The sequence below is a fragment of the Halichoerus grypus genome, chromosome 12 (genome assembly GCF_964656455.1).
Source record: "Halichoerus grypus chromosome 12, mHalGry1.hap1.1, whole genome shotgun sequence".
Classification (NCBI taxonomy): Eukaryota; Metazoa; Chordata; class Mammalia; order Carnivora; family Phocidae; genus Halichoerus; species Halichoerus grypus.
The window spans coordinates 74,316,604-74,341,397 of NC_135723.1; the positions used below are offsets into that span (position 1 = coordinate 74,316,604).

Here is a 24,794-nt window from a genome sequence, read left to right on the forward strand (position 1 = left end):
TTACTCTCAGAAGGCAGCACCAAGCAGTAGGTTTAGGCACTCAGGAAAGTGCACTTATAGATGCATACATACACCTCATCTGTGAGTGAAGAAAGGAGCTACATCAATGACTTGGCAGAGCAGTTATTGCACATAGATTATGGCCTCGGATGGAAAATATCTCTTACCTGGGATCACTTTCTCATTCTACTTTTCCTCTTGCCTTTCTACTGGCCACACCCGTCCACCTTTTGTGTGGCTATTCGTGTCAACATCTGGTATGCAATTTAAAATAGATCTTACGTAAGGTAATATTCTGGTTTCAACCCTTTTGAAGGGTATTGCCCTTTTGCACTTCCTACAGTTACATCTCAACACCATTATTGGTATTCTCCATTGGTTGTTGCCATGACCAATGATTTGGGAGGGATGCATTTTTCTTAATTCCTGCATTTTTTCAGCATAGTCCTCTGTCATTCTTAGCTTTCTCTGGTGACCTTTCTCTTTTAAGAATATTTTTCTCCACATTTTCAGTAGATTTCTATTTTCCTTGTTTTAGTGGATACCTTAAAATGTAATTTTAAGTATTTATTAGTTTTCAAGAAGCATTATGGAAGAGTGGTTAAGAGCATATACTTTGGAACCAGATGACCTAGGTTTGAATCTCAGCTTATCATTTGGTACTTGTGTGACCTTGGCAAATTATTTCACTCTCTATCAGATATGGACACTAAAGGTGTCTACATCTTAGGGTTGTTATAAAGATTCAATAAGTTAATACATGTAAAACTTCCAGAAAAGTACTTGGTACATCATGAATATTCAGTAAATATTAGTTATTGTTATTCTTTCCTACAACAAAATATTTGTTCTTTATCTTATATAGTATCATTGCACTTTCTTCATAATGGTTTAGCATTTTCAGTAAGCAAAGGTCAAATTACCTTGAATAAATTATGCTATATCCACACAATAGAATATTATGCAACCATTAAAAGGATGAGATGGATCTACATATCCTGACCAGAAAAGCTATTAATGATATTTTTAGATGGTAGTTTGCAGTTCCACATTCATATCAGAATTTAATGTTTAGGGCGTCTCGGTGGCTCAGATGGTTAAGCGTCTGCCTTCAGCTCAGGTCATGATCCTGGGGTCCTGGGATCGAGTCCCGCATCGGGCTCCCTACTCCTTGGGAGCCTGCTTCTCCCTCTGCCTCTCTCTCTCTCTCTCTCTCTGTCTCTTATGAATAAATAAATAAAATATTTTTAAAAAAAGAATTTAGGGCGCCTGGGTGGCTCAGTTGGTTAAGCGACTGCCTTCGGCTCAGGTCATGATCCTGGAGTCCCTGGATCGAGTCCCGCATCGGGCTCCCTGCTCGGCAGGGAGTCTGCTTCTCCCTCTGACCCTCCCCCCTCTCATGTGCTTGCTGTCTCTCATTCTCTCTCTCTCAAATAAATAAATAAAAAATCTTTAAAAAAAAAATGTTTAAAAACTACATTATATAAAAACATGTCTTTGTAAATGTAAGAAAATATTGGATATATACCTTGGATGAATGGATGGAAAGGAAACTTGAGCTCTTGAATTTCCTATTTTATACGATTTTAAAAGTGTGGGATTGTGGGAATAGACACACACACACACACACACACACACACACACTCTTTTTGTGCATTTTTTTTTTTTAAACATTAAAATTTCTTTTTTTTGCTTGTGTTGGATAGATACTCCAATGAAAGTCTGCATATTTCTAGCTTTAAAAAAAAACCAGATTTCTAAGAGTAAAGGCAATGCAGGAAGAGTTTTATTTATCAAGTGAGTCAAGAGACAAAATAACAATATCTTCAATTATTTCTTTGCAGGAGTAGATTGAAAAGAAATGTATGGGTCCTATGTGCCCAACGACACACAGGTGTACACAGGTGTGTGCACACAGCCTTAAAATGACTGAGTTACTCTAGAAAAGGACGGGAATTCTCATAAGGCAAAAGGAAGAAAAATAAGGCCAAAGGAATGGGATAAGAGAAATACAAATTGATAATATATTCCTAGAGCTGTGGTTTTCACATTTGAATAACAGTTGCAACATAACTAATAAAGTAATTGCTAACATTTGAGAGCTCACTGTGTGCCAAGCAGTGTTCTACGCACTTACAATGTTATTTTTCTGTTAATATATGGATATATTTGTGGGTATGTTTTTATGTCCAGAATGTGTGTGCAATAGTATACATATTTTTACATAATTGTGATTGAGTGTACAGCCCTTGATCTGTCAGTGTAGCATAAGCATAGAGAAAAAACAATGAGTTCTGTAGTTATTTTTAAAGGTAGTTAATTTTTCTCGTTTCTGATATTCTTAATTCCCTTGAAAAGTTTCACTTGCTGCATAAAACCAAGAACCCCGATCTGCATGATATCTTTGTGGTTAGTTGCTGTAAAGCCAATATTTAAATTTCTTTGAGGTCTTTTTTAGTGCCTGGTATTACAGGATGAAGATCTCATCAGGAGGGTGAATATATATGTGGCTCTGGGTCTTGTGCATTTTGTGACAAAGGAATTCCCCTTTGAATCGCCTGCTCCCCTGAAGCCCCTGGAGCCTCTGGCTCAAGCAGCGCCGTTGGTCTGTGCAGTGTCTCTGACGTCATCGGTGTATGCATAAGCCCTGCTATTGTCTTACTGCTACAGCAGGGCTGGGGATTGCGGTATCCGCTGTTGCCGCTGCTCCCAGGCCTGCCCCTGCTGCTACCTAGTCCTGCCTCACTGCATCCCAGAAGAGCCACGTTGGCTTGCCTTTCCCTATTGGATTTTCAAAAGCAGCTCTTCGGTTTTTGTGCTGTAGGAGACCTTGCTTTTCAATCACACGGGAGAACACTGAAGCTTGTAAGAGGAGAATCTGGCAGCTGGACACAGCTTGGACTGCATTGTGTGTCTTCATGACCCCTGCTGTGTAGCGGCTCATCTTTTCACTCTCACACGTACACTCTCCTCGATTTTATTTCCTTCCTTTTTTTTTTTTTTTTTTTCTTTCTTCTAATTTTTTTAAAGCAGCCTCTGGAGCCAGCCATGTTTGGCACTGAATCTTCATGTAAGTAAATGGATCCCACTTCTTTGCTATTTAGAAATCTGTTTGCTGTCAAGGTTTCATTGGCTTGGACTTCATATCACTTTGCCTTAGGTCATTAACAGCCTTTGTATTTTGGCTCTGATTACAAAGGAATTGGTCCCAGGGAAGGGACTCCTCCTTAACTGGGTTATTCATTCTTAAGGCCAGGGATGTCAGTGTGGTCAAAACCAGGCCTTCAAGAGGGAGGAGGGAGGAAGACAGGAATCCAGGCAGTCTCCCCAGAACATGTTAATTGATGGGATCAAGTCTGTCACAGATCTATTGTGGGTTCTATAATGGTCCTTAAACCTAAAGTAGAAACTGGGAGGATCTGAGATGATAGTGTTTATTAGAAAGGGAAAAAGGTTTATAGTTTTTATCTAAAAGGAAAAAAAAAAGGTGTCATTACACCGTCTTCCTCCATATTTTTACGAAAGCATAGGAGTAGTCATTATATGCAGATTTAAAGAAAAAGAAATAAGCTTTATTGTAGAGATTTTTTTTTTTTTAACACAATGATTTCAGTGTTGATATGCTGGCTAGCGTCACAGTCTAGCAGCATCATATCTGTCTTAAAACTTATACAATAAAATTGCTTTGGTGCAGAGCAGGCCCTGCACAATGGGCTGGGCTGGACAGCACTTGTAGACAGCTACAATTGGTATTTAAAAAATGATGACCAGCCTGACTAATTGGAGTATTATTTAATGTTGGATGTAGAATAATAGAACTTATCCTTGCAGTCACACAGGCTTTGCAGAATATTTTGTCATTATCAAATAGCGATATCAAAATATCATTTGTCAGTATTTTGTCATAAGCAAAGATGACAGTTAAGTATTTCTGAAGAGACTCAACCTGCTGGCCTAGAACATTAAAAATTGGCAAGATACCATCTTTGTGGGGAGAAGGGGGTTAGGGCAGGAATTTAGGAAATGCATTTCTTAAGAATTTATAATCCGACCTTTTCTTTCTGATCTCAGGTGATTAGTGTGCCTATTTGTGTGCAGCTGATGATTGTTCTAGAATAGTTGTATTTCAAGAGAGCTTATAATCCTCAGTTTTTCTGTTTCTTGATTGTTTTTTTTAAAGGATTGATTATTTTTGTTGTTTCACATGGAAGCTTCTCATTGCTGAAATTAACCACACTAATGAAGGTCAAGATAGAATAACAATGAGACATAATGTTCCGTTCAGCATATGATAATATTTTCTAATAATTTAAAAATATTTTTGAATTCACTTAATGGTACATCTGGAATTATTGTCACCCAAGAAATAGGAACAGATTATTAAGTGGCAAAGACTTTCTACAGTTTCCTTTTAGTCATGGAATTTTGTTGATGTAGGAGCCTAGGTATGGACAAATCTGCTGAAGGAAAATTAGTCTTATTACTTTGTTTAGCTGAAAATAGAAGTTGAAACTCAGTGTGGGAGTCTTTGGGCTCTTGGATTAGGGACTCTAACAATGTCTGGCCAGGTTTACTAAGCAGATACAGCCTTTCTTGATTATCAAACCTGATCTTTTAATAATGTCACCCATGTGCTATGTTGTATGTTTGAAAACTGCTGGTTGCTTTTGGTCTCCATAGCTACCAGATTACTGAACAGACAGAATACCATTCAGAAGACCATCATGCAGATTTTTGCCTGTTTTTTTTTTTTTAAACCTAATTGAGTATTAAGTTTTGCTTCTTGCTTATCACTAGAAGACCACAGATAGGTTTGTATTAGCAGTGATAATCATTAAGTGTTGAGAAAGGACGGCCTTCTTTTGATAAGGAGATGCCTTAAATCTATACTCAGAGTTTAGACAAGTGTATTTTCTTTCTGTTTTGAGGCATAGCTTTTTAGGCCTTTAATTTCTGCCTTTTGGAGGCTTTATAGGCTGAAACTGTCTATATTTAGAATATTCAGAAAAATAAGTCACATTTCAAGTTCTAATTAGTTCAGAAGGGATCTTCAAAACCAACTAAGACATTCTCACTGAATTTTTATAATAAATACTTGTTTATCTACCCTGTGTACAATATTGTGCTAGATCCTGGAAAGGTCATTTTTTTCTAACATTCTGATTTCATTATTATTTTTGATTTCTGGTTGTAGTACTTTGCTTGTATTGGATGCTTTTACTTTTTAAATTGAAGTATGGTTTACATAGGATAAAATGTGTAAGTCAAAGTATGCAGCTCGGTAAGCCTATGTTTATACCCATGGAACCACGCCCCAGATTAAGATATAGAATATTTATATTGCCCTAGAAAGTTCCTTTGTGACGACCTTTCCCAGTCAAAAGGAAATCACTATTCTGACTTCTTTTGCTTTTCTGCTTCTTTTAGAGTCACATGTAAATGGCCCTTGTAAATTTTCTCTCTCCCTTGCTTTTTGCCTATAAGAGAAGGAAATGTCAATGTCCTCGCTTTTTCAAATACTAGAGTAAGTTGATTTTATGTTTCAGACCTTTGTAGTCAGGAATTTTTAGTAGCTGGTATCACGTCATAACATGTTCTGTGTCACTAAAATAGTATTGCTCCATTTAAATACCAAAAAGACCCCTCCCCTCCAGCACACATGTACAAAAGCCTTAAAAATGTCAAAAAATTTACTTGGAAGAGTAGACACTTGTTCTTCAAAGTTAAAGACTTACATAGCTAAGGCATCAGAATTAATAAATGCTCTTACATTGTTTTAGTGAATATCTTCTGATAGCATTCTAGTGAATATCTTTAACAGTGCCAGTCTCAGTTTTTCTGACTTAGTGGATCTGAATCTCCTTGGTTGTGTAGATTGGCTACTGTCTATTTTGGGCCCACTTGGAATGCAAGTGTTCTCTGTTATATGTGGATGAATCCTTACAAAGCAGGAAGTGTAGCTTCTGTAGCTCTGTTACCATCTTGAACTATTTCACTGAGCTTTTCCTTTACTGAAATTTCCCATTCTAAAAATGGGAGTAGTATGTCTGCTTTTTATCTGCTTTGAGGAAATGCAATTTTAGTTTCTGTGGTCAGAATAATTTAGGTTTAAGAAAAAAGTACTATCAGTAAAGTTTTGTTGAGGAAAGTAGTCATTAAAATGCGTATTTTTGGTACTTAATTTGACAATGATCTTTTAAAATCATTCAATAAATTGAATTCTACAAAAATTTGAAAATTTTACTTTTCTTTTAAAATTTTATAAAGGGACAGAAAAATTTCATCTTTTCTTTTGGTGGAATGAAGAAAACTGGTTTTGTACTGCTGTCATTTGGTTACATCCTTCTTGATAAAGCCAGTTATTCTCCAAAGTGTAAATACTTCCAAGTACAATGATCATTTTTTCAATTAGCATTTATCTGGCTCCATCCTCCTTCTGTCTCCCCTCCCATGTTTAACTTTTTCAGGCCTCAAGGGTACCATTTAAGGTGTGCTGTGGTGGGAATTGTGCTCTGGTTTAACACATTAATATGTCTTCCAAAGAACCTGCCTCATTAGTCCAGTGAAGAGAGCAATATCTTACCTTTTGAGAAACAGCATGCCTCTGGGCAAATAATGTCATTTAATGCCTCCTTCCAAAATTTTGTTATAGTTGTAATAAATTGAAAAGAACATCTAGTGCATCTGTGGAAGGGAAAAAGAAATAACTAACGTGCCAATAAAGCGGTAGGATTTAGTGAGCTTAGTGGTGATGGGGAAATGGTGGATGTGTGTGTCAGGATGTCAGTTCTCTTGAGCTCTGGTGTGGCTGTCCCTGCCATTGTCTGGATGCCCACATCACCCTGAGTAGGTAGCTAGGTGCTGGAAAGTATTTGGGATACATGTGATGCCCCATGTGGTTTATCTTTGATGGACACCAAAAGTTCAGCTGCTGCCCTTTGTTTTCATTACTGATGAATGCATTAAGTTGGAACTGACAGCTTCTCAGTTTTAATAGTGAGTGTGGTACCATGTTTCTAAGAATAATGTAATTATCTCAAATTTTGAGCCATTGTGTGGAAGATAGTCAAAAGAATATACTCTAGCAATATTAGGTCACCAAGAAACTGTGCAATTAAACAGGCATCTCTTTGATAGAGAAACAAATGAGTCACACTCCTTTCTTTACATGCATTTCAGGGCCATTCTTGATAACCAGTCATACGTGAGATTAAACTTGGGTCTTTTGTTTTGGTGTAATTTCTGTGAATCAGTTGAGATGTTAATAGTTACCATGTTCATTCAAAAATGGCTATTCACAACTGGACCATTTTTCAATATAAGTCCTACTTCTTATTAAATAATTGTGTCAGAGTACTATTTTTGCTGTTAATATGTTTGACATTCTAGTACTCTATTTTGTTTTTCCCTTTATTAGTTTTTGTCATATGGAACAAGATAATATAGGAATATAGCCATTTCCTTTTCCTACAGCTTTAACTGGCTGTTAGTACTTAGCTGCATTAGATTTTAGATGCTTTCGTCTTACATAAAGCAAAAGTACAAATACTTACGTATACACATAAAATCTTACCTCTAAGTCAGCACTCAAGCAGTGAGTGTAAAAGAAAAATATTATTCTGCATGACTTCAGATAAGTAGAATACCACAGACTGCTAATGTCACAAATATGGGAAAATAATTATAGATAACAGAGATTTATGTTGGGACATGGTCATCAGGAGCCTGGGAAAGCTAAATAAAGCTCATAAAACATTTGACTTGTTTTGCTGTATCATCTTTTCTTTCCTTCTGACAATATAAGTTCTGATGTGAAATTTCCTTTTGGGTTTCTTGCCTGTTAATAGTTGACATTGTAATTTTTAGTATCAAGAAAATATTTTAAACTAAATAAGATAGAAAAACATTTTTCTTCTGGATATTTATATACTTATTCTGCTAATACAGAAATGGAATAAAGATACCCAGTAGTTATTTTTAAATTCTCAGATTACTTATTTTCACTTGAATATTGGTTTCCCTAATTGTTAGTCTATAGTTTGTTCAGCAGAAATTACACATGAGTTTTCAGTGATCTGTTGTTTTCATTGTCACAATGGACCAGATTCATATCCTGTATAAACCATGGGGAGTCTATGGGGAAAAATGACCATATATGGAAACTTTCCCCATAGACTCCCCATGGAGTTACACAGGATGTGAATAGGATTCATTGTTGTCATGGATTCTGAGTTGGAAAAGTCACTTACTAATGTGTAATTTGAACAATAATAATAGTCATTGCGTTAAATTATGTTCAAATACTATTAAATTTTCAATATAGGACTATATGGAGCACAAGAATATGAATTGCCGTTTTAAAAACTGTTTTTCAGAGAGTATTGCTATTCCACCATTTTTTTCCTAACAAATATAAAGCATTTATTAACATGTTTATTAATATGTTAATTAGGAAATACACAAATTTTGAATTATTTACAGGTCCTGTGATGTAGTCATAATTGCTGTGCTAGAATAGTAAATTGTAATATTTTATGGAGATTTTGCTTGTATTAATAATGGATTCAGGTAATTGTGAACCAGAAGATGAAGATACAGTTTAATACATGTTGTAAAAATGGCAACAACCATGTGCCAGGTTCAATGACTTAAGTGCAGATACTCTGGTGCTCGATTGCCTGGATTCAAATCTTGGCTCTACTACATTCTACCAGGGTTTGGCCACCTATCATCCAAGCTCTTCTGGCCCAAAATATGGCTTATCCAATGAACTCTTGGTATTAGGGGATCTTGATGTTAGGGGAATCTCCTTTTTTGGACCAGGACATTTGTACCAAGGTAGCACTTATCAGGGGTTATCTGTGGAGAGTAGCCTTCAGCAGTGAGAAAGACTGGCTAAAGAAAGGGAAATATCACTTTGTAAGACATGTAAGTTCTTTCATGGAAGTCTTTGAAGGGACTTAGTGGGAGATCTGAAGAGAGGAGACTGCATGAAACTGGATGAAACTGGTCAGAGTTGGCAAATGCTCAGGTATTTCTCACTACTGTTCACCCCCCATGGCAGGCATTGCTAATTGGTCAAGTACTCTTGGAGGATTGGATTAAGCCACTAAAGTTTGGCATGTTTTCCTCTTAAAACACTTTATCTGTGCACCTGTTTTCTACATTAGTGTGAATCATAGTCACATATCTTGCAAATAATTACTGAATTAAGAAAAAATTAAGAATCTTAGGAGTTATGGTAATATCCCTTTAGATATAAAATAAACACACCATTCTGTGACTCATTATGGTTCTCAGAAATGTCAATAAGTTGATGATTCAGAGCCACCACTGGTCTCTTTTGAATGAAATTTATATCAATTTAGACCTATCCCCAGAGTGTGGCAGGGTACTTATCATGTACTAAGCACTCATTCTTTAAAATTTGAATCTGCTGCAGCTTAAGGTAATATTATTGAAAATATGCTGTGTGGGCTTTATAGGATGTTAATATTGAGTTTAATTAAATATTCTAGGCTAAGGAGTGTATTACACCTAAGTGGCACGTATTAGAAACATCCGAGTCAATGACTCTTACCTGTCACCTTTTGGAGCAGGAGCAGGTGACACAGCAGAATAGCATATGGATTTTTATTATTAAGCCCATATTTGTTATAGGTAAACTGTTATATACTGATACTTAGTTATATATTGATAGTTGACTACATTTCATCTAAGTTCACTTACTTTTTAAGATTATTAAGTAAAAATAATGAAGTATTATAATCACCAGTTTATTTACAGCATGAAAACTAAGACTTGTCTCTTGCCAATCCTGAGACAATTTTAGGAATTGGAAAAATTGTTTTCCATTTCTTTGTGAGAGTTTCAAATTGTTAAAATTCAGGCTTATTGCATATTTTGGGGAGTACTGAGCCTCACTGGAATGCATATAGATTAGGAAATCACAGTGACTCCATTAGAGTATTATTTACCACTTACTTCCTTCATCCTTAGTTACTTCTAGAACACTTAGGGTTAGCAGAAGGCTTTGGTAGGGTTTGGCTTGGTGCGATGCATGGACTTGAATCAGGAGTCTGGGATTTCTCATCTGAAACTTCCCTAGATTTGTTTTAGTATAATGGTGTTTCAGTTATCTGTTGCTGTATAACAAAGTACCCTGAAACATAGTGGCTTAATATAAGCACTTACTATTATAGTTCACAGTTCCATGGATTGGCTGTACCCAGTGGTGGTTCTCTTGTGGGGTCTCTAATGCAGTTGCAGTCAGATGTCTGTTGGGGCAGCAGTCATCTGAAGTTTTACCTGAGCTGGAGGTTCAGGATAGCTCTCCCACATGGATATCAGTTGAAGCTGACTGTTGACTTCGGGTTCAGCTGGGGTTGTAGGCAGGTATGCCTATACTTGGCCTCTCCATGAGGTTCAAGTTTCTAATAGCATGGTGCTAGGTTCTCAGAGGAAGCATCCCATGTTGGAGCACTCTAAGAATCCTAGGAGGAAGCTGCGAGGTTTCTTATGACCTAGTCTTGGAAGTCTCAGGAGCCACATCCACCATATTATATTGGCTAAGCAAGTCACCAGGACAAGCCCAAATTCAAAGTGAGGGGAATTAGACTCCTTCTCTTGGTGAAAGAATGACAAGGTCGCATTGCAGAAGAGCAGGTAGGATGGAAAATAGTGTAGTGGCCATCTTTGGAAAGTACAGTTTGCTACAAGTAGTTTCTAAACTCTGTTCCATGTAGTTGGTTCCACAGAGTGCTGCTGAGCTTCTCTAAGTCAGGGGTCTGCCAATTTTTTCTGTAATGGGCAGTAGTGAATATTTTAGACTTGTGGACCAGACAGTTTTTTTGCAACTATTCAACTCAGTTGTTGTGGCAAATAAGCGGCCATAGACAAATGAGTGTGGCTGTATTTATGAACACAGAAATGTGAACTTCATATAATATTCACATACCAAAAAATGCTTTTATTCTTTTATTTTTTTTCCCCTAACCATTTAAAAATGTTAAAAAAAACCACATTCTTATATCAAGGGCTGTAAAACCAGGTGGTAGGCAGGCTTTGGTCCATGCGCTTAGTTCAGTGACCCTGCTCTTAATATTTGATCTGAATTTCCTTTTTAATAACTGCAAAACTAAAACAAAAACAGATATATTCACATATTAAACATAACTACTTTTAAAGTATAGGTATGACTGATAGATGAACTTATGTTCTTATTGGTTGATTTTATTTTTAAATGTTATAAATTTGAACTTATAAATATAGTCTGTTTTACATATTGGGCTCTTACATAATATTTTGTTTGAAAAAAGATTGTGTTAAAAATGAGTGAGAGAGGGGCGCCTGGCTGGCTCAGTCGGTTGGGCGTCCGCCTTTGGCTTAGGTCATGATCCTCGGGTCCTGGGATCGAGTCCCGCATCAGGCTCACTGCTTTTCTCCTCCCTCTGCCGCTTCCCCTGCTTGTGCTGTCTCGCTCTCTGCCAAATAAATAAAGTCTTAAAAAAATGAGTGAGAGAAAAAATAAAATAGACAAAATCCTATGACGTTTGAAGGCTTTAATTTTAGTCTGTTATCAGAATAACATTAGGTGACAAAAGTAAGACAGGATATAGAGACTGTGTGATTAAATTTCACAAATATTTATCGAATGCAGAGGATTAGCGTGTGATAAGAAATAAGAGAGCCAAAAGCTTTCCAGAAATTTAAAGTTCAACTAGATATGGGGGGTGAGGCCATGGGAGAGGGAGAACAGAGAGGTTAATAATACTAAAATTATATTTCTCATTCAGTTAAAACAGTGTAGATGAGATTATTTATGATACTAGTGCCCATGGATCAAAGAAAAAAATTAGTTCTCATTGGAATTGCCATTGTATAACATGCCGCATATGACAAGGGAAAACAGTTTTTTCTTTAAATAATTTTATTGAAAGACAATTTACATATGATAAAATGTATCCATTTAAAGTGAACAGTTTGATGAATTATGGCAAATATATATATGTAACCATCCTTATCATTACAATCAAGATAAAGAACATCTCTGTAACCCTAAAAAGTTCCCTTGTGTCACTTTGCAGTCAATTTCCAAATCTCTAGAATTTCATATAAATGGGAACATACAATGTATACTACTTTTGTGTGTAACTTCTTTTGTTCAGCATAATGTTTTCAGCCATGTTTGTGGCAGTTGGTAGTTCATTTCTTTTTATTACTGAGTAGTAGATATAACATAATTGGCTCAGCCATATGCCTATTGATACTGAGTTGTTACCTGTTTTGGGTTCTTAGGAGTAAAGCTGCTATAATTGTACAATTCTCGGAGTGGACATATGTTTTCTTTTCTCTTGGGTAAAGACCTAGAAATGCAAGTGTTGAGAAACTTCCAAACTGTTTTCCAAAATGATTATATTTTTTTTTACATTCCCATCAGCAATATGTAGGTGTTTAGTTGCTTTATATCCTTGTCAGTCCTTGGTATTGTCAGTCTTTTTAATTTTAGCTAATTTAGTGGATGTGTAGTGATAAGATTTTGTGATACAATGTTAATTTGCATTTCCCTCATTCTTAAAGATGTTAAACATCTTTTCATGTGCTTATTGGCCATTGGTATGTCTTCACTGATGAAGTGTCTGTTCAAGTACTTTGCCCATTTTAAAAATTGGGTGTTTGTCTTATTGAGTTTTGAGGGTTCTTCATATATTTTGATACAAGTCCTTTGTTAGATATATGTATTGACACTATTTTCTTTAGTTAATAGCTTTTAGTTTTAGTAACGATGTTGTTTTTAATTTTGATGAAGTCCAGGCTTTCAGTTTCTTGAGTCAGATAGGGCACGTATTGAATGGAGCCCTGGGTGTTACACGCAAACAATGAATCATGGAACACTACATCAAAAACTAATGATGTAATGTATGGTGATTAACATAACATAATAAAATAAAATTAAAAAAAAAGAAGAAATGTTTGCCTACCCAAGGTTGTAAAGATTTTTTCCTTACCTTTTCTCCCAGATGTTTTATATGTTTTGCTTCTGTGTGTATTATGACCTATTTTGAGTTAAGTATCATATATAGTTTGAAGTAAAGGTGGACATTCATGTTTTCTACCAAAATTCAGTTGTTTCAGTACCATTTCTTGAAAAGACAATCCTTTCCTCATTGAATTGGCAACTTTATCAAAAAAATCAATTGACCCTATATTTCTTGTCTCTGTATTTTATTCCAGAGATCTATATGTTTATTCTCAGACCAATAGCATAGTCTTGATTGCTATGGCTTTATCATCACTTTTGAAATCAGGTAGGGTAAGCCCTCCAGGTCTGTTCTTTATCAAAATTGCTTTGGTTATACTTGATCCTTTCATATACATAGAAATTTAAAAATTTCCTTGTCAATTTCTGCAAAAAGTCCTGCTGGGATTTTGATTGAAAGTATGTTTTAATCTAGAAAGCAATTTGGGAATAGTTGACATTTTAACAGTATTGGGCTTTCCAATTCATAAACATGGTATCTCTGTCCCTTCATATAGTTTAATTTCTCCCAGCAATGTTAAAATGAGTTATGAAATTAAAAGAATAGTTTTTTTTTCTTTGATAAAAGAATGCTTGCCTGGAGTAGAGTAACTTATCTCACCCACTGAATACAAGTTCCTTGGGAAAGTAGAGTAAAATGTAAAAGTGGTGGTATTAGTAAAATGTCATTAATTTGAATTTGGAGGACTTGTTTGAATTTCTGAAAACATCTTAAATAGCCTGAAAAATGAAACTTCACAAAGCAAATGTTGCCATGAAGAAGTCTTTTGGGGGTTTAACAAGTAGGTAAGAATGGTTTGTACCCAGAATACTTAAAATTATGTTCATGTAAAATGCTTTTATAGTCCCCACCAAAACATTTACTCTCTCAACAAGATAAACTATATTTCTTCCTCTTGTTTTTATATCTTAGGAAATCACTTTACTGTATTTTAGAAGTAACTTCACTTCAGTTTTTGCTGAAATATTCACAAATTTTTTAGTTAGAAGGATCTGAACTTATGAATTTTTATATTTGGAAACAGGATCTCCCTTCTTGTGAAACTGGTCCTGTGGTCCTGTTGAGTTATCGGCCTTTTTACGAATCTGATAAATCTATGGATTCTTAGGATTTCAAGAGACTTAAACTAGCCTTTCTCCAAAAACAGATTCAGGTTGGCATTTGTCACCTTTAAAAATTAAATTGAGCTGGAATTAACTTTATTTAAGAACCTTTTCTAATTATCATTAGTTGTGATAATTTCCAGAAGTCTTTAAACTTCATAAAGCCAGATTTGATAGAGATTGAACTGACCTGAAATAGCATGATATATATATATATATATATATATATATATATATATATGCATTATAAATATGAATCTGTAAACATTTATCTGATGTCTAAAGCAACTAACATAGTTAGTTAGAACATAGTTTACTGTGTTGCCTTGGGCATCTTCTTTTTCAGCTTCAGTTTATTCATATTAAAATGGGGATAATAGATTACCTCATGGGACTGTTGTAATGCTCTAATGAAATAGGTAGGTAGGATGGCAAGCCCTTAATGACACACGATAAGTAATCAATAGTTTAATTATTATAAAAGTTTTCCATACCAGAAACACTAGACACTACATGTATATTTGATAGAAGATCGAGTATAATCAAGGATATAATGATAGCATCAAATGCATACAAATTGAAAATAATGAGGAAAAAATTGTTTTAAATGGAAAAACTTTTAAGTTTGGTCCTTGCCATCTGGTGGTCTACATTCAAGACGAATGAAATTATAACTCATGCATATATACTTTATTTACAACAATACTGATTGATATAAATGTTTTTACACATGCACATTTACATGTGAGGAGTCCTTTTCTTCTCTTTGCATCCACGGTCTTCTCACTTCTAGTATTATTCTCTTGGGTTTCTGTAATAGTCACCTTAACTTGTCTTCTTAGCTCCCCCTATTCTATACCTAGATCCATTCTACAGGTGACTTTTTGCCCTTTAAAAAAAAAAAAGAATTGAGATCTAACTACCCTACAATAAAAGACACAGATATTAAGTGTTCAGTTCCATGAGTTTTGACAATTTCACATACTCCTGTAAGCACCACCCACATACGATACAGAGCACTTCTGTCACTTCAGAAAGTTCCCTTGTGCCCCTTCCAGTTTCCCTCCTTATGACGTAATGATTTTCTGATTTGTATATTTAGGATTAGTTTTACTTTGGACTTAGTATATATGGAATTGTGCCGTTTGTATTCTTTTATGCCAGCTAGCTTTTCAATACCCAATACCTGTTCAAAACACTCTCAAAAACTCTTCATTGCTTTTTGAACTAAATATGAACTTTTTGCCCAGGTGTTCAAAGCTAGCCACCATGTGGTCCCTACTGTCCTTTCCCAGCTTAACTCCTACTACTACCCCCCTGCATGTTATATTTGCTTTTTCCTGACTGCCTTTTCTCATGGAAGGCCTTCTATTTGGATCTTACCCTTATTTCCAGCTATTCAAATCTCAACTACTCTTTCAGTCTTTGAAGTTCATCTCAGTTACCAGTTACTCCATGACTTTCCCTGGTCCTCCTAATGTGATTCTCAACAACTTTTTTTTTTTTAATCATTCCTTGCTCATCATCATCATCATAGACATTCCTTTCATACACAGAACAATTATTTTCAACCCCTTTTCCAAAGTCATCATTCGCCTGTTACCCCCTCTCCCACCCCACCCTTATAATCACTGTTCCCTACTGAAAAGCATCACACATTTTGAGTACATTATTGCACTTTTCTTTTTTTTTAAGATTTTATTTTTAAGTAATCTCTACACCCAACATGGGGCTCAAACTCACAACCCCTAGATCGAGAGTTGCACACTGTACTGATTGAGCCAGCCAGGCGCCCCACCTTGTTGTACTTTATAATGCAAGGTGCATGGTTCCTGGTTTGCATGCTTTGGAGTCTGACTTTCTGGGTTTGAATCCTCACCCTTGCAGCTGTGTGACCTTGGGTAGGTTAACTAACTTCTCTTCACCTCAGTGTATTCTCTAAAATGAGCATATATATATATATATATATATATAGTACTGTATCATGTTGAGTTTTAAATGCCATAAAATGCTTATGAATGTTACCTTTTATTAGGTATTATTATATTAGAGTCTTTGATGTTATTGCCTTATCCTTCCAGTTGCATTGCATTTTCCCTTGGAGTTGGGAAGTTTACTCATCTTTCGCTACCAAACTAAATATTAAAGGTAATTTGTCCATTTAATAGTTTTTTATAGGAAAGTCTATGATGTGTTGGGAAGAGCTATTTAAAGACAGGACATTGGTGGTTCTGGGTTTAATGCTTACTTCACCTAATACCTGTGCTTAATCTCATTTCTCAGTGTCTTGCTTATTAAATACAATAATGTCAGTATCCATCTCTTTATTGAGGAAAATGTGGAATTCATACCTTTGTAGTGGTACCATATTTTAACTTATCTCAAGATTGATTTTTAAGGAGAATCTTTTAAATACAAATAATATTCCCCAGTTTATCTGGTTTTATGTGTTTGTATTTTTGTTTGTTAGATTTTCTTAAAGTCACACATATCTGTAATTCTTTCTTTTAAAGCTTTATGATACTTTTATGTAGATCCTGCAGCAAGTTACACGTTATTTAATCTCCGTTTAATTCGGTTAAATGGCATTTGATAAAGTCTTCTTGATTCTTAGTGGGGTGCACAGAATTATCACTATTTAAGGAGGATTAATAAAGAAATAAAAGACCTATGAGTTTGCTTTTGGATTTGTTTCCTTTAGGTTTTATACCAGCTTGTTTCAGAGATGTTTTTGTTGGCTCTCTAAGGGCAAGAGTCAGCATTCCCACTGCACCCAGTAATATGTATCCGTATTATGAAAGACTTTTGCTGTGTTGTTGCAGCATGCCTAGTTTTCCTTCAAGCTTTCACTAAGCAAAGACTCTGTGCCTACCTTTGATTCCATGCAGAGGATTGGAGAGAGTGGGGTGTTTTAGATATAAAGTACCTAGGTCTCTGAGTCCTTGGATCTTCATCTGCTGGGTAGTCACCAGCTGCACACCTGACTGTAGTCCATTTGTTTTTAATACGAAATTGACCTTTTCCAGGCTCTCTTGTTGAGGAAGTTGGAGTGTGCATAACACCAGCTGTGTGTCGTGTGAGAATGGAACAATAAGTCAGGGATGCAGAGTATGCCTCGCCTTTGTTTCCTGAAATTGTGCATTGATTTCTTTTGTCAGTAGAATATTTCAAATGAATGAAAGCAACATTTTCTATTTTTAGGGATTTTTTTTTGGGGGGGGAGACTTCTTTAAAAAGCAAATCATTCATCTGCAAATTCAAATTCTATTCAGTATATCCAGTTTGCTTAAAGTACATATATAGTAGAAATTTTAACTTTCCTTCAGTTTCATCATTTTCAAACCCTTTCACTTCACAGCAACTTGATTATTTAAAGCTGTTTTTTAGACTTTTTCTTTTTAATAATTGAAATATCTCCATTTTAACCACTGCTGCCAGCATGAGAATAGCTTTTTCATAAATATTTTCAGAATTTTCTCTACTTGACAGTTTTAAGCAGGTTAAAACTGGACTGTGTTTATAGAGTTAATTTTTCCTTTCCTTTGGTGTTGAGTGTACTCTTAATTTGTAGCTTCAAAAAATTAGGGTTAGCCTATGAGTAAATTCTTTGTAGAATAAACAGTCCTCAAAGAATTTGCTAGTTTAGGATCTAATATGAACCACCAGATGATTGGGAATTTTTTTTTTTTTTAAAGATTTTATTTATTTATTTGAGAGAGAGAGAATGAGAGAGAGAGCACATGAGAGGGGGGAGGGTCAGAGGGAGAAGCAGACTCCCTGCCGAGCAGGGAGCCCGATGTGGGACTCGATCCAGGGACTCCAGGATTATGACCTGAGCTGAAGGCAGTCGCTCAACCAACTGAGCCACCCAGGCGCCCGGGAATTTTTGAGATACATACAAAGAAATATATAGCCTCATGCCTATATCATAAATCATTCTGGAGGCTTCTTAGGATATAAGCATTAAAAGCCCGAGATAGTGGTTTTTCTTTTTCTGACCTGGACTGCATTTGTGGAGGTCCCATGCTGAGAAGTAAAATAGTTACTTTCTATTTAAGAAATCTTTGTGGGAATTGTTTATTATGGTTTGGGAAGCTCATTCCACACACGAAGCCTTGATTTTCCTGTGTTTTATTAGACCTCCTTACTCCTGAAGCACTAAAATTTCTGTTCTGCCTTTCACGCAGTGAGCCACCTCCCTATTAGTGAACAGCACTCTGTGGCTGTCCCAGTCCATCGATGATCGGTGTCAGCCCAAATGATGCAGCATATTTTATCATTTGTATTGTATGGGGCCCCCCAAAATGTCATGTCTGGAATGAGGGACAGTGTACCATTTATCATGAATCAGTAGAATCTGGATAGGAAATTACTGGGTATTTTACTCCTTTTGCTGACTGGACTTTATTTTTTTGCTTTTGAAAATCTGTAGTAGAAATAAGGCTAAAGTAACAGCTGTGCTAGATTTTGTACTTAGTTTCCTTCCCAGCCACTGTGAAAATGAGATAATCATTTAAGCCGCCTTTTCCGAGAATCCTGTTGAAACAGAAAAAGGAAGTGGGGCCAGGAGCCTTTAGGTGGCAATTCTGTCTTTTCCTGGGGCAACCATCTATCGCATTCATACACTTTTGGGTTTGGATGCCCATTTTGTATTCTGAAACAGTGGTTTAATAATAAATGCCCTGTATCGGGTGGGAAAACCCCAATTGCTTGACTCTTCCAACCCAGTCTCCATTTAAAATCCTCTTCTCCTGACAGGAATGGGTGATGATACTAGTGTCAGACTTGTTTTTCATGCCAGCGTTCAGCACTTCAGCCTACAGGCCTGTTAGACTCTTACAGAATTCAGCAGGTTGCTTCGTATGAAGTCTCTGCCTCCTCCGAAGCAGGTTGAAAGCTGTTGGCTGGCTCCAGGCACGCCGGCAGTACCAGGTGGAGGGAGCAGTCCGGCCCCGGACAGCGGCCATGGGCCGCGTGGGCAGCCTGAGCGGTTGCCTGTGCCATGCTTGCTGAGGCAGCCTTGCCCCCAACGCTGGTATTTTATGCTGATGATTAGAAGAATTTGGCATTTGGGAGCAAGGTCCTCTGACCTTGTATTTTGTATGAAAATACACAGCATTGCCTTTTTGTGTTACACCCTTACTGTACAGCACTACCACCAAAGCTTCCTGAGGACAGCCAATTTTAAGAAGAAGAGGCAAAGATTTTATGATGCCGCTTAAACTGAGCAAGGCACTCAGATGTCATGGATTAGAATGGGCGGAAAACAGAAAATCCTGTGGTAGAAGACTGATCCAGAAAAGTTAATACTAGCCTCTGACCAGCACCTCTTGCGTTGACTGGACAGTCTCTTTCAAAATCAGGATGATCGAGTGCTATAATCTTTTCAAATTCTCCTATTGGAGATGGAAGGAATATTTTATTCAATTTTCATTAAACTATTAAAATTATCTGTTACATATCAGCATACTGTATTGCACTTAAAGATTTTTTAAAAAATTGTTCTTATGTTCCCTGGGGGTTTTTACTGCTTCTGAATGTGAGAGGGAGAGATCACTTGAGACTTTTAATTATATGGCAAATAGCATAATCTTGAATTTCATGAAATTATTTCTAGGTAGAGTTGACTCCAATATCTGATATTAGAGTTTAGCCAATCACTGCCCAACATTTAAGTTTGTCAAGTTGATGGTAAATGGTTGCTTTGGGAAATAATTTACTACAGTAGGCTTCTGGGGGACATTAGTCTATATAGGAATGAGAATGACCCTAGACTGTACTGAAATAGTTATTTCAGATACTTGGGCTCTGTGTGTGGAGATTTTGAGGGGAGATATTTTTGATAAAAATATTTAGTGCCCTATGTTCTTTAAGGGGGGAGGGGCAATGGTGGGAGAGAAGAGCCTGGATTTTCTATCACTATAGCCTTAAGTGGAAAATACTTGACAGATGCTAGGTGCCGAAAAGGGAGATCTAATGTGATAACTCTTCTGTAATTTACCTGGAGTCTTCTTCATTGCTAATGATCATTCCTAAACTTGGAAAATAGTTCTAATATACTAACTAGAGGGGGCCACAGCAGATGGTAGGGTTTGACAGTTGCTATTGCTGAAAAAGACTTAACTCACTTTGGTTCCTGTATTAATCTTTGCTGGCCAGTTTTAATCCTCCTTATAAATAAGACTTTCCCCTAGTGAGTATTGATTGATACCTCATGACATTTTTATTTTTCAAAGTTAGGGTGAGAGCTATTTTTAAAACATGAAACCATTTTAATCTTTTTACATCTGAAATAACATGTTGTTTCCATAACACACCAGAGTTCATTTTCACTGTAGACATTTTAAATAATACAAATGGTGAAAAAAGGGAGGGAGAAGAAAAAGAAGGCTCTGAATTTTGGAGTCAGATAGACTTGGGATTGAATCTTTGTTCTGCCTTCTACTGGGCAAGTAATCTTTGGTAAATTTGTAATCTTTCAGTTGAGGACAACACCTAGCCCATGCTGAAAGGGTACATGTAAATGGCTTAAAACAGTGCTCCACATATACTAAGTGTTGAATGGGTAGTTATACAAGTCTAGATACAAATCGGCATGTATTGATTGAGCACTTACAGGGCAGTGTACTGAGAGATTTATACTATACATAGATGCACAGATATATATAAAGGGCTGTGTGTGTGTGTGTGTGTGTGTGTGTGTGTAAAATCTAGTGAACATTTCCAACTGTCTTTAAGGCATACGTCTTTAATAAGATCTCAAATCCTTCCACTTAGTGATAACTTCTCTTAATCTGTTTTAACATAAAATAGTCTGAGTATACATATAAAAGGATGTCATTTTGTAGATACTACTTTGCAGTCTGCTTTTTTCTCACTTAACAATATTTTATTTTGCCACAGTATTTTTTTTAGGATTTATTTATTTGAGAAGAGAGAAAGAGAGAGAATGTGCATGCACAAGCAGGGGGAGGGGCAAAGGGAGAGGGAGAGAGAGAGAATCCTCAAGCAGACTCCCCTCTGAGCTGGGAATTGGTATATATTTAAAAGTATCTTTGTATAAATTCAGAAGTTATAAGGTCATGGAAGAATGCAATAATATTCACTTTCTTTTGTATAAGAGAAAGCTTTTAATTTTATTTTTAAAAATTAATATTTTTGTGTGTGTGTAAAAGGTGACTGAAATGAATCTCTCTTCCCTACTCCACACCTGTGCAGATGCCAGGGGGTGGTCGGGACCTTTGGTTAGGCTGTGATCCTGGTGAGTTGGGCTTGAGTTCAGTTTGGGCCAGTTGGCCCTCCTCTTTATAGTCATGGACCACACTGCTTGCCCCACAAATCATCCTGCAAAGTACGGACAGTGGTCACAAGGGAAAGAATCTGCCATGGGAGCTAGAAGAGCCCAAGAAGTCTCATCAATAACATGCTTGCACATGGAAACCAGGTCATTTTAAGAACTTCACACATGGTCAGTTGGTGAGTAAGTATATATTTACTCTGCACAGAAAATCCCCTCTGCATGGCATACTTAAACTGAACAGGTTGCTTCGTCTCTAGGGAATGGTTGTAGGTAACTTTATTTTAAAGATTAGAATCTTAATCTACTGATCCAATTCATTTCTTTCCAAGTGGGTCTGGGTTTGTCACTATGGAGTGCTGATAGGTACCAGTTACCTTTTGGGAAACCATCACTGGTAGAAAATGTTGCTGATATATATAGACTTTCATATTTGCATTTAATAGAGCTTATGCAGTAAGATAGTTGTCAAAAGCATCTACAATTAACTGAATTAATCCAGTGTCTTGAAGAATATTTTTCTCTAGTTTCATTCTATAAAACTTAGTTCATGGAATTATACACACAAACCTTCTTATTATTCATCTTTTTTTCCTCTTCTCTTCTTCTCTCCTCCCTCCACCATCTACTCCCTTTTCTCTGGATTGAGGCAGAGTTGTCTTCGATAGAAGATGCTTTCTGGAATATTCAGCGATTTCTCTGGAGAAGTCTTCAGAGGCTTCGCTAGTGAGCAAGGAAGCCTGGGTGATGTGTGTATAGATGTATTAGTTGATTTTCATTTAAAGGGCTTAGAAATGTGTCATCCTGAAATAAAGGATTGAATTTCTACTGCATATTCATTTATTTCTACATTGAGGATGAGTGTGATTTTAATAGGTGAGGGAACAGGTTATTCATTGGAGATTCTGCTATTGCTGGAGTGTTCAGCTTTTCTCCTCCAGTGAAGCTTAGAGATGTTTATGTGCCAAGGATTCTCATTGCATTATTACTCTCTCCCCATGTATATCGTCTTTTAAAAAGATCCTTTTTCTCATATATAAATGCTCCTTCTGTCTGCATGCATACATATGTTCCCATTTTCCTAAAATAGCTGGATAGGCTATTTCAGCAAGGCATCTTTGCCTTAAAGAAAAATAAGAAAATCGCTTTCCCTAAACTGCATGCCCTTGCCTGTGGTAAGCAGAATAATGATCTCTAAAGATGTCCATGTCCTAATTTCTAGAACCTGTAGATATATTACTTTAAATGGCAATGGGAAATAAAGGTATTAGATGGAATTAAGGTTGTGAATAAGGTGACTTTAAAATACAGAGATTATCCTGGATTATCTAGGTGGCCACAGTGTAATCACAATGGTCCTTAAATGTGGAAGAGGAAGGGGGTGCCTGGGAGGCTCAGTTGGTTAAGTGTCTGACTCTTGATGTCAGCTCAGGTCATGATCACAGGGTTGTGAAATCAAGCCCCATGTTGGGCTTTGTGTTGAGCATGGAGCCTGCTTAAGACTCTCTCTCCCACTCTGTCTTCCCCCCCTACCCTGCTCGTGCTCACACACTCTTCTATCTAATAAAATAAAAAAATGTGGAAGAGGAAGGCAGAAGAGGCCAGAATAATGTGATATGAGAACAACTCAACCTGCTGTTGCTGGCTTTGTAGATGGAGGAAGAGGGCTGTGAGCCAAGGAATGTGGGTGGCCATATGTAACCTTTCAGAAATAATCTTGCATAATAAATGCATGTATATATTTTCTCTTCCTTTTATTTTACACAAATGGGAGCCTTTTATCCATAGTTTTATATTCCTTGAGTTAATTGCTTTTTTAATCAAATGTTGAAAAAAGATGTAGAGACTTACCATTTACATTGATTGCATTCTTTTTAAAAAAACAGCGTTTTAAAAAAAATTCCTTTATATGACTGTACCGCATTTTAAACAGTCCTCTGTTGATGGGCTATTAAGTTGTCTTTAGGTTTGGGTATTGTAAGTTGTCTTAATCCATTTGGGTTGCTGTATTAAAATATCATAGACCTGGGTTGCTTATAAACAACAGAAATTTGTTTCTCGCAGTTCTCGAGGCTGCAGAGTCCAAGATCAAGGCACTAGCATGGTTGGATTCTGGTGAGGACCGGCTTCCTGGTTCATAGATGCCATCTTCTTGCCATGTCCTCACATGGCAGAAGGGCAAGGGAGCTCTTTGGGGTCTATTATATAAGGGCATTAATCATTCATGAGGGTTCTGCCCTCATCAACTAGTCCCTTCCCAAAGGCCCTACCTCCAAATACCATAATCTTGGGCATTAGGATTCAACATTATAAATTTTGCTAGGGGGGATGCCAGCGTTCAGTTTATAGCACAAGTCGTCGTGAGTATGCACAAGTATGTTTGCAACATAATTTGCCCAAAGTGGTATGGACGCATAAGTTCATGAATTTAAAATTTTGATGATTGTTTCAAAATTACTCTCGAAATAGCCCATCCAATGTATACTCTGTTTTGTAGCTTCTGTCTGTGCTAGATGGTACCTTGATTTTTAGTCACGGTAAAGTGGAAAGTGTAAGACACTAAGAGATAGAGATCAGACAGAGTGACACTCTCTCTGTTCCCTATTAAATACAATGCCAAACATTGTTTTCTAATTGCCAGCCTTGACTTTCGCAGATGATCCGGGTCTTAGAGCCAATGTAGTTCCTTTGGCAGTAACGAGAGTGGGGCAGAAGTTGGAGTACTCCTGTCCTGCAGCATAGTGTGTGGGATGATTGTGCAGGTCTTAACAGAGGGGAGGGAAGGCAGTGTGACATCTGGCCTTGCATTTTCCCTTGTTTGGGATACTGATGGACCTAAGAACACGGTATTTAGCTAGCATATGTGAGTCCTGCATGTAGTTCTTCTGCTTTGGAAATATATAGCCCATCTCTAGGAGATGCACAAGACCTTAGTATATTTTAATTTTTCAGTAATAGATAAGCTGTTGTCTCATGATCAGGAAAAATTGTATAGCACTTTCAGGGGCCATGGATATGGAGTCTATGACATTTTTCCCCGAGTCTTTCATAAGATGTCATCAACAATCATGTACAAAGATACCTGCTCACTTCACTTTCACCAGTGCTGTGTATGAACAAACTTTAAAAAAAATGACAATTCTCTCACTGCCTGTGATGTTAGAAAGATTACATAGTTATCTTATCTATAAAATGAGGGTAATAGTTCATAGGAAGCATAATAATTTTATATAATTATCTTTTGTCAACCTGATGTGTAAAAATATCTCATTTAAGTATGTTTAATTATGAATGAGGTTGAACATTGTTAAATATATATATAATTGGTTTTAAATTGATGTATAATTGCTTATT

The 24,794-nt window shown here is 36.5% G+C and overlaps 1 protein-coding gene across 8 annotated transcripts in view; it reads left to right on the plus strand.

The window, feature by feature from the left end:
* The window catches only part of ST7 (suppression of tumorigenicity 7), a 233,750-nt gene that overhangs the window by 49,191 nt on the left and 159,765 nt on the right, over positions 1-24,794 (plus strand). The window contains exon 1 of one of the 8 annotated variants that reach the window (XM_036077130.2): positions 2,664-3,070. The exons of the other annotated variants lie outside the window; for them this stretch is intronic. Coding sequence (XP_035933023.1) covers positions 3,049-3,070 — 22 coding nt within the window. The 5' untranslated portion in view covers positions 2,664-3,048. Of the gene's footprint in view, positions 1-2,663; positions 3,071-24,794 lie in introns of those variants that run through there. 8 annotated transcript variants of the gene reach the window in all.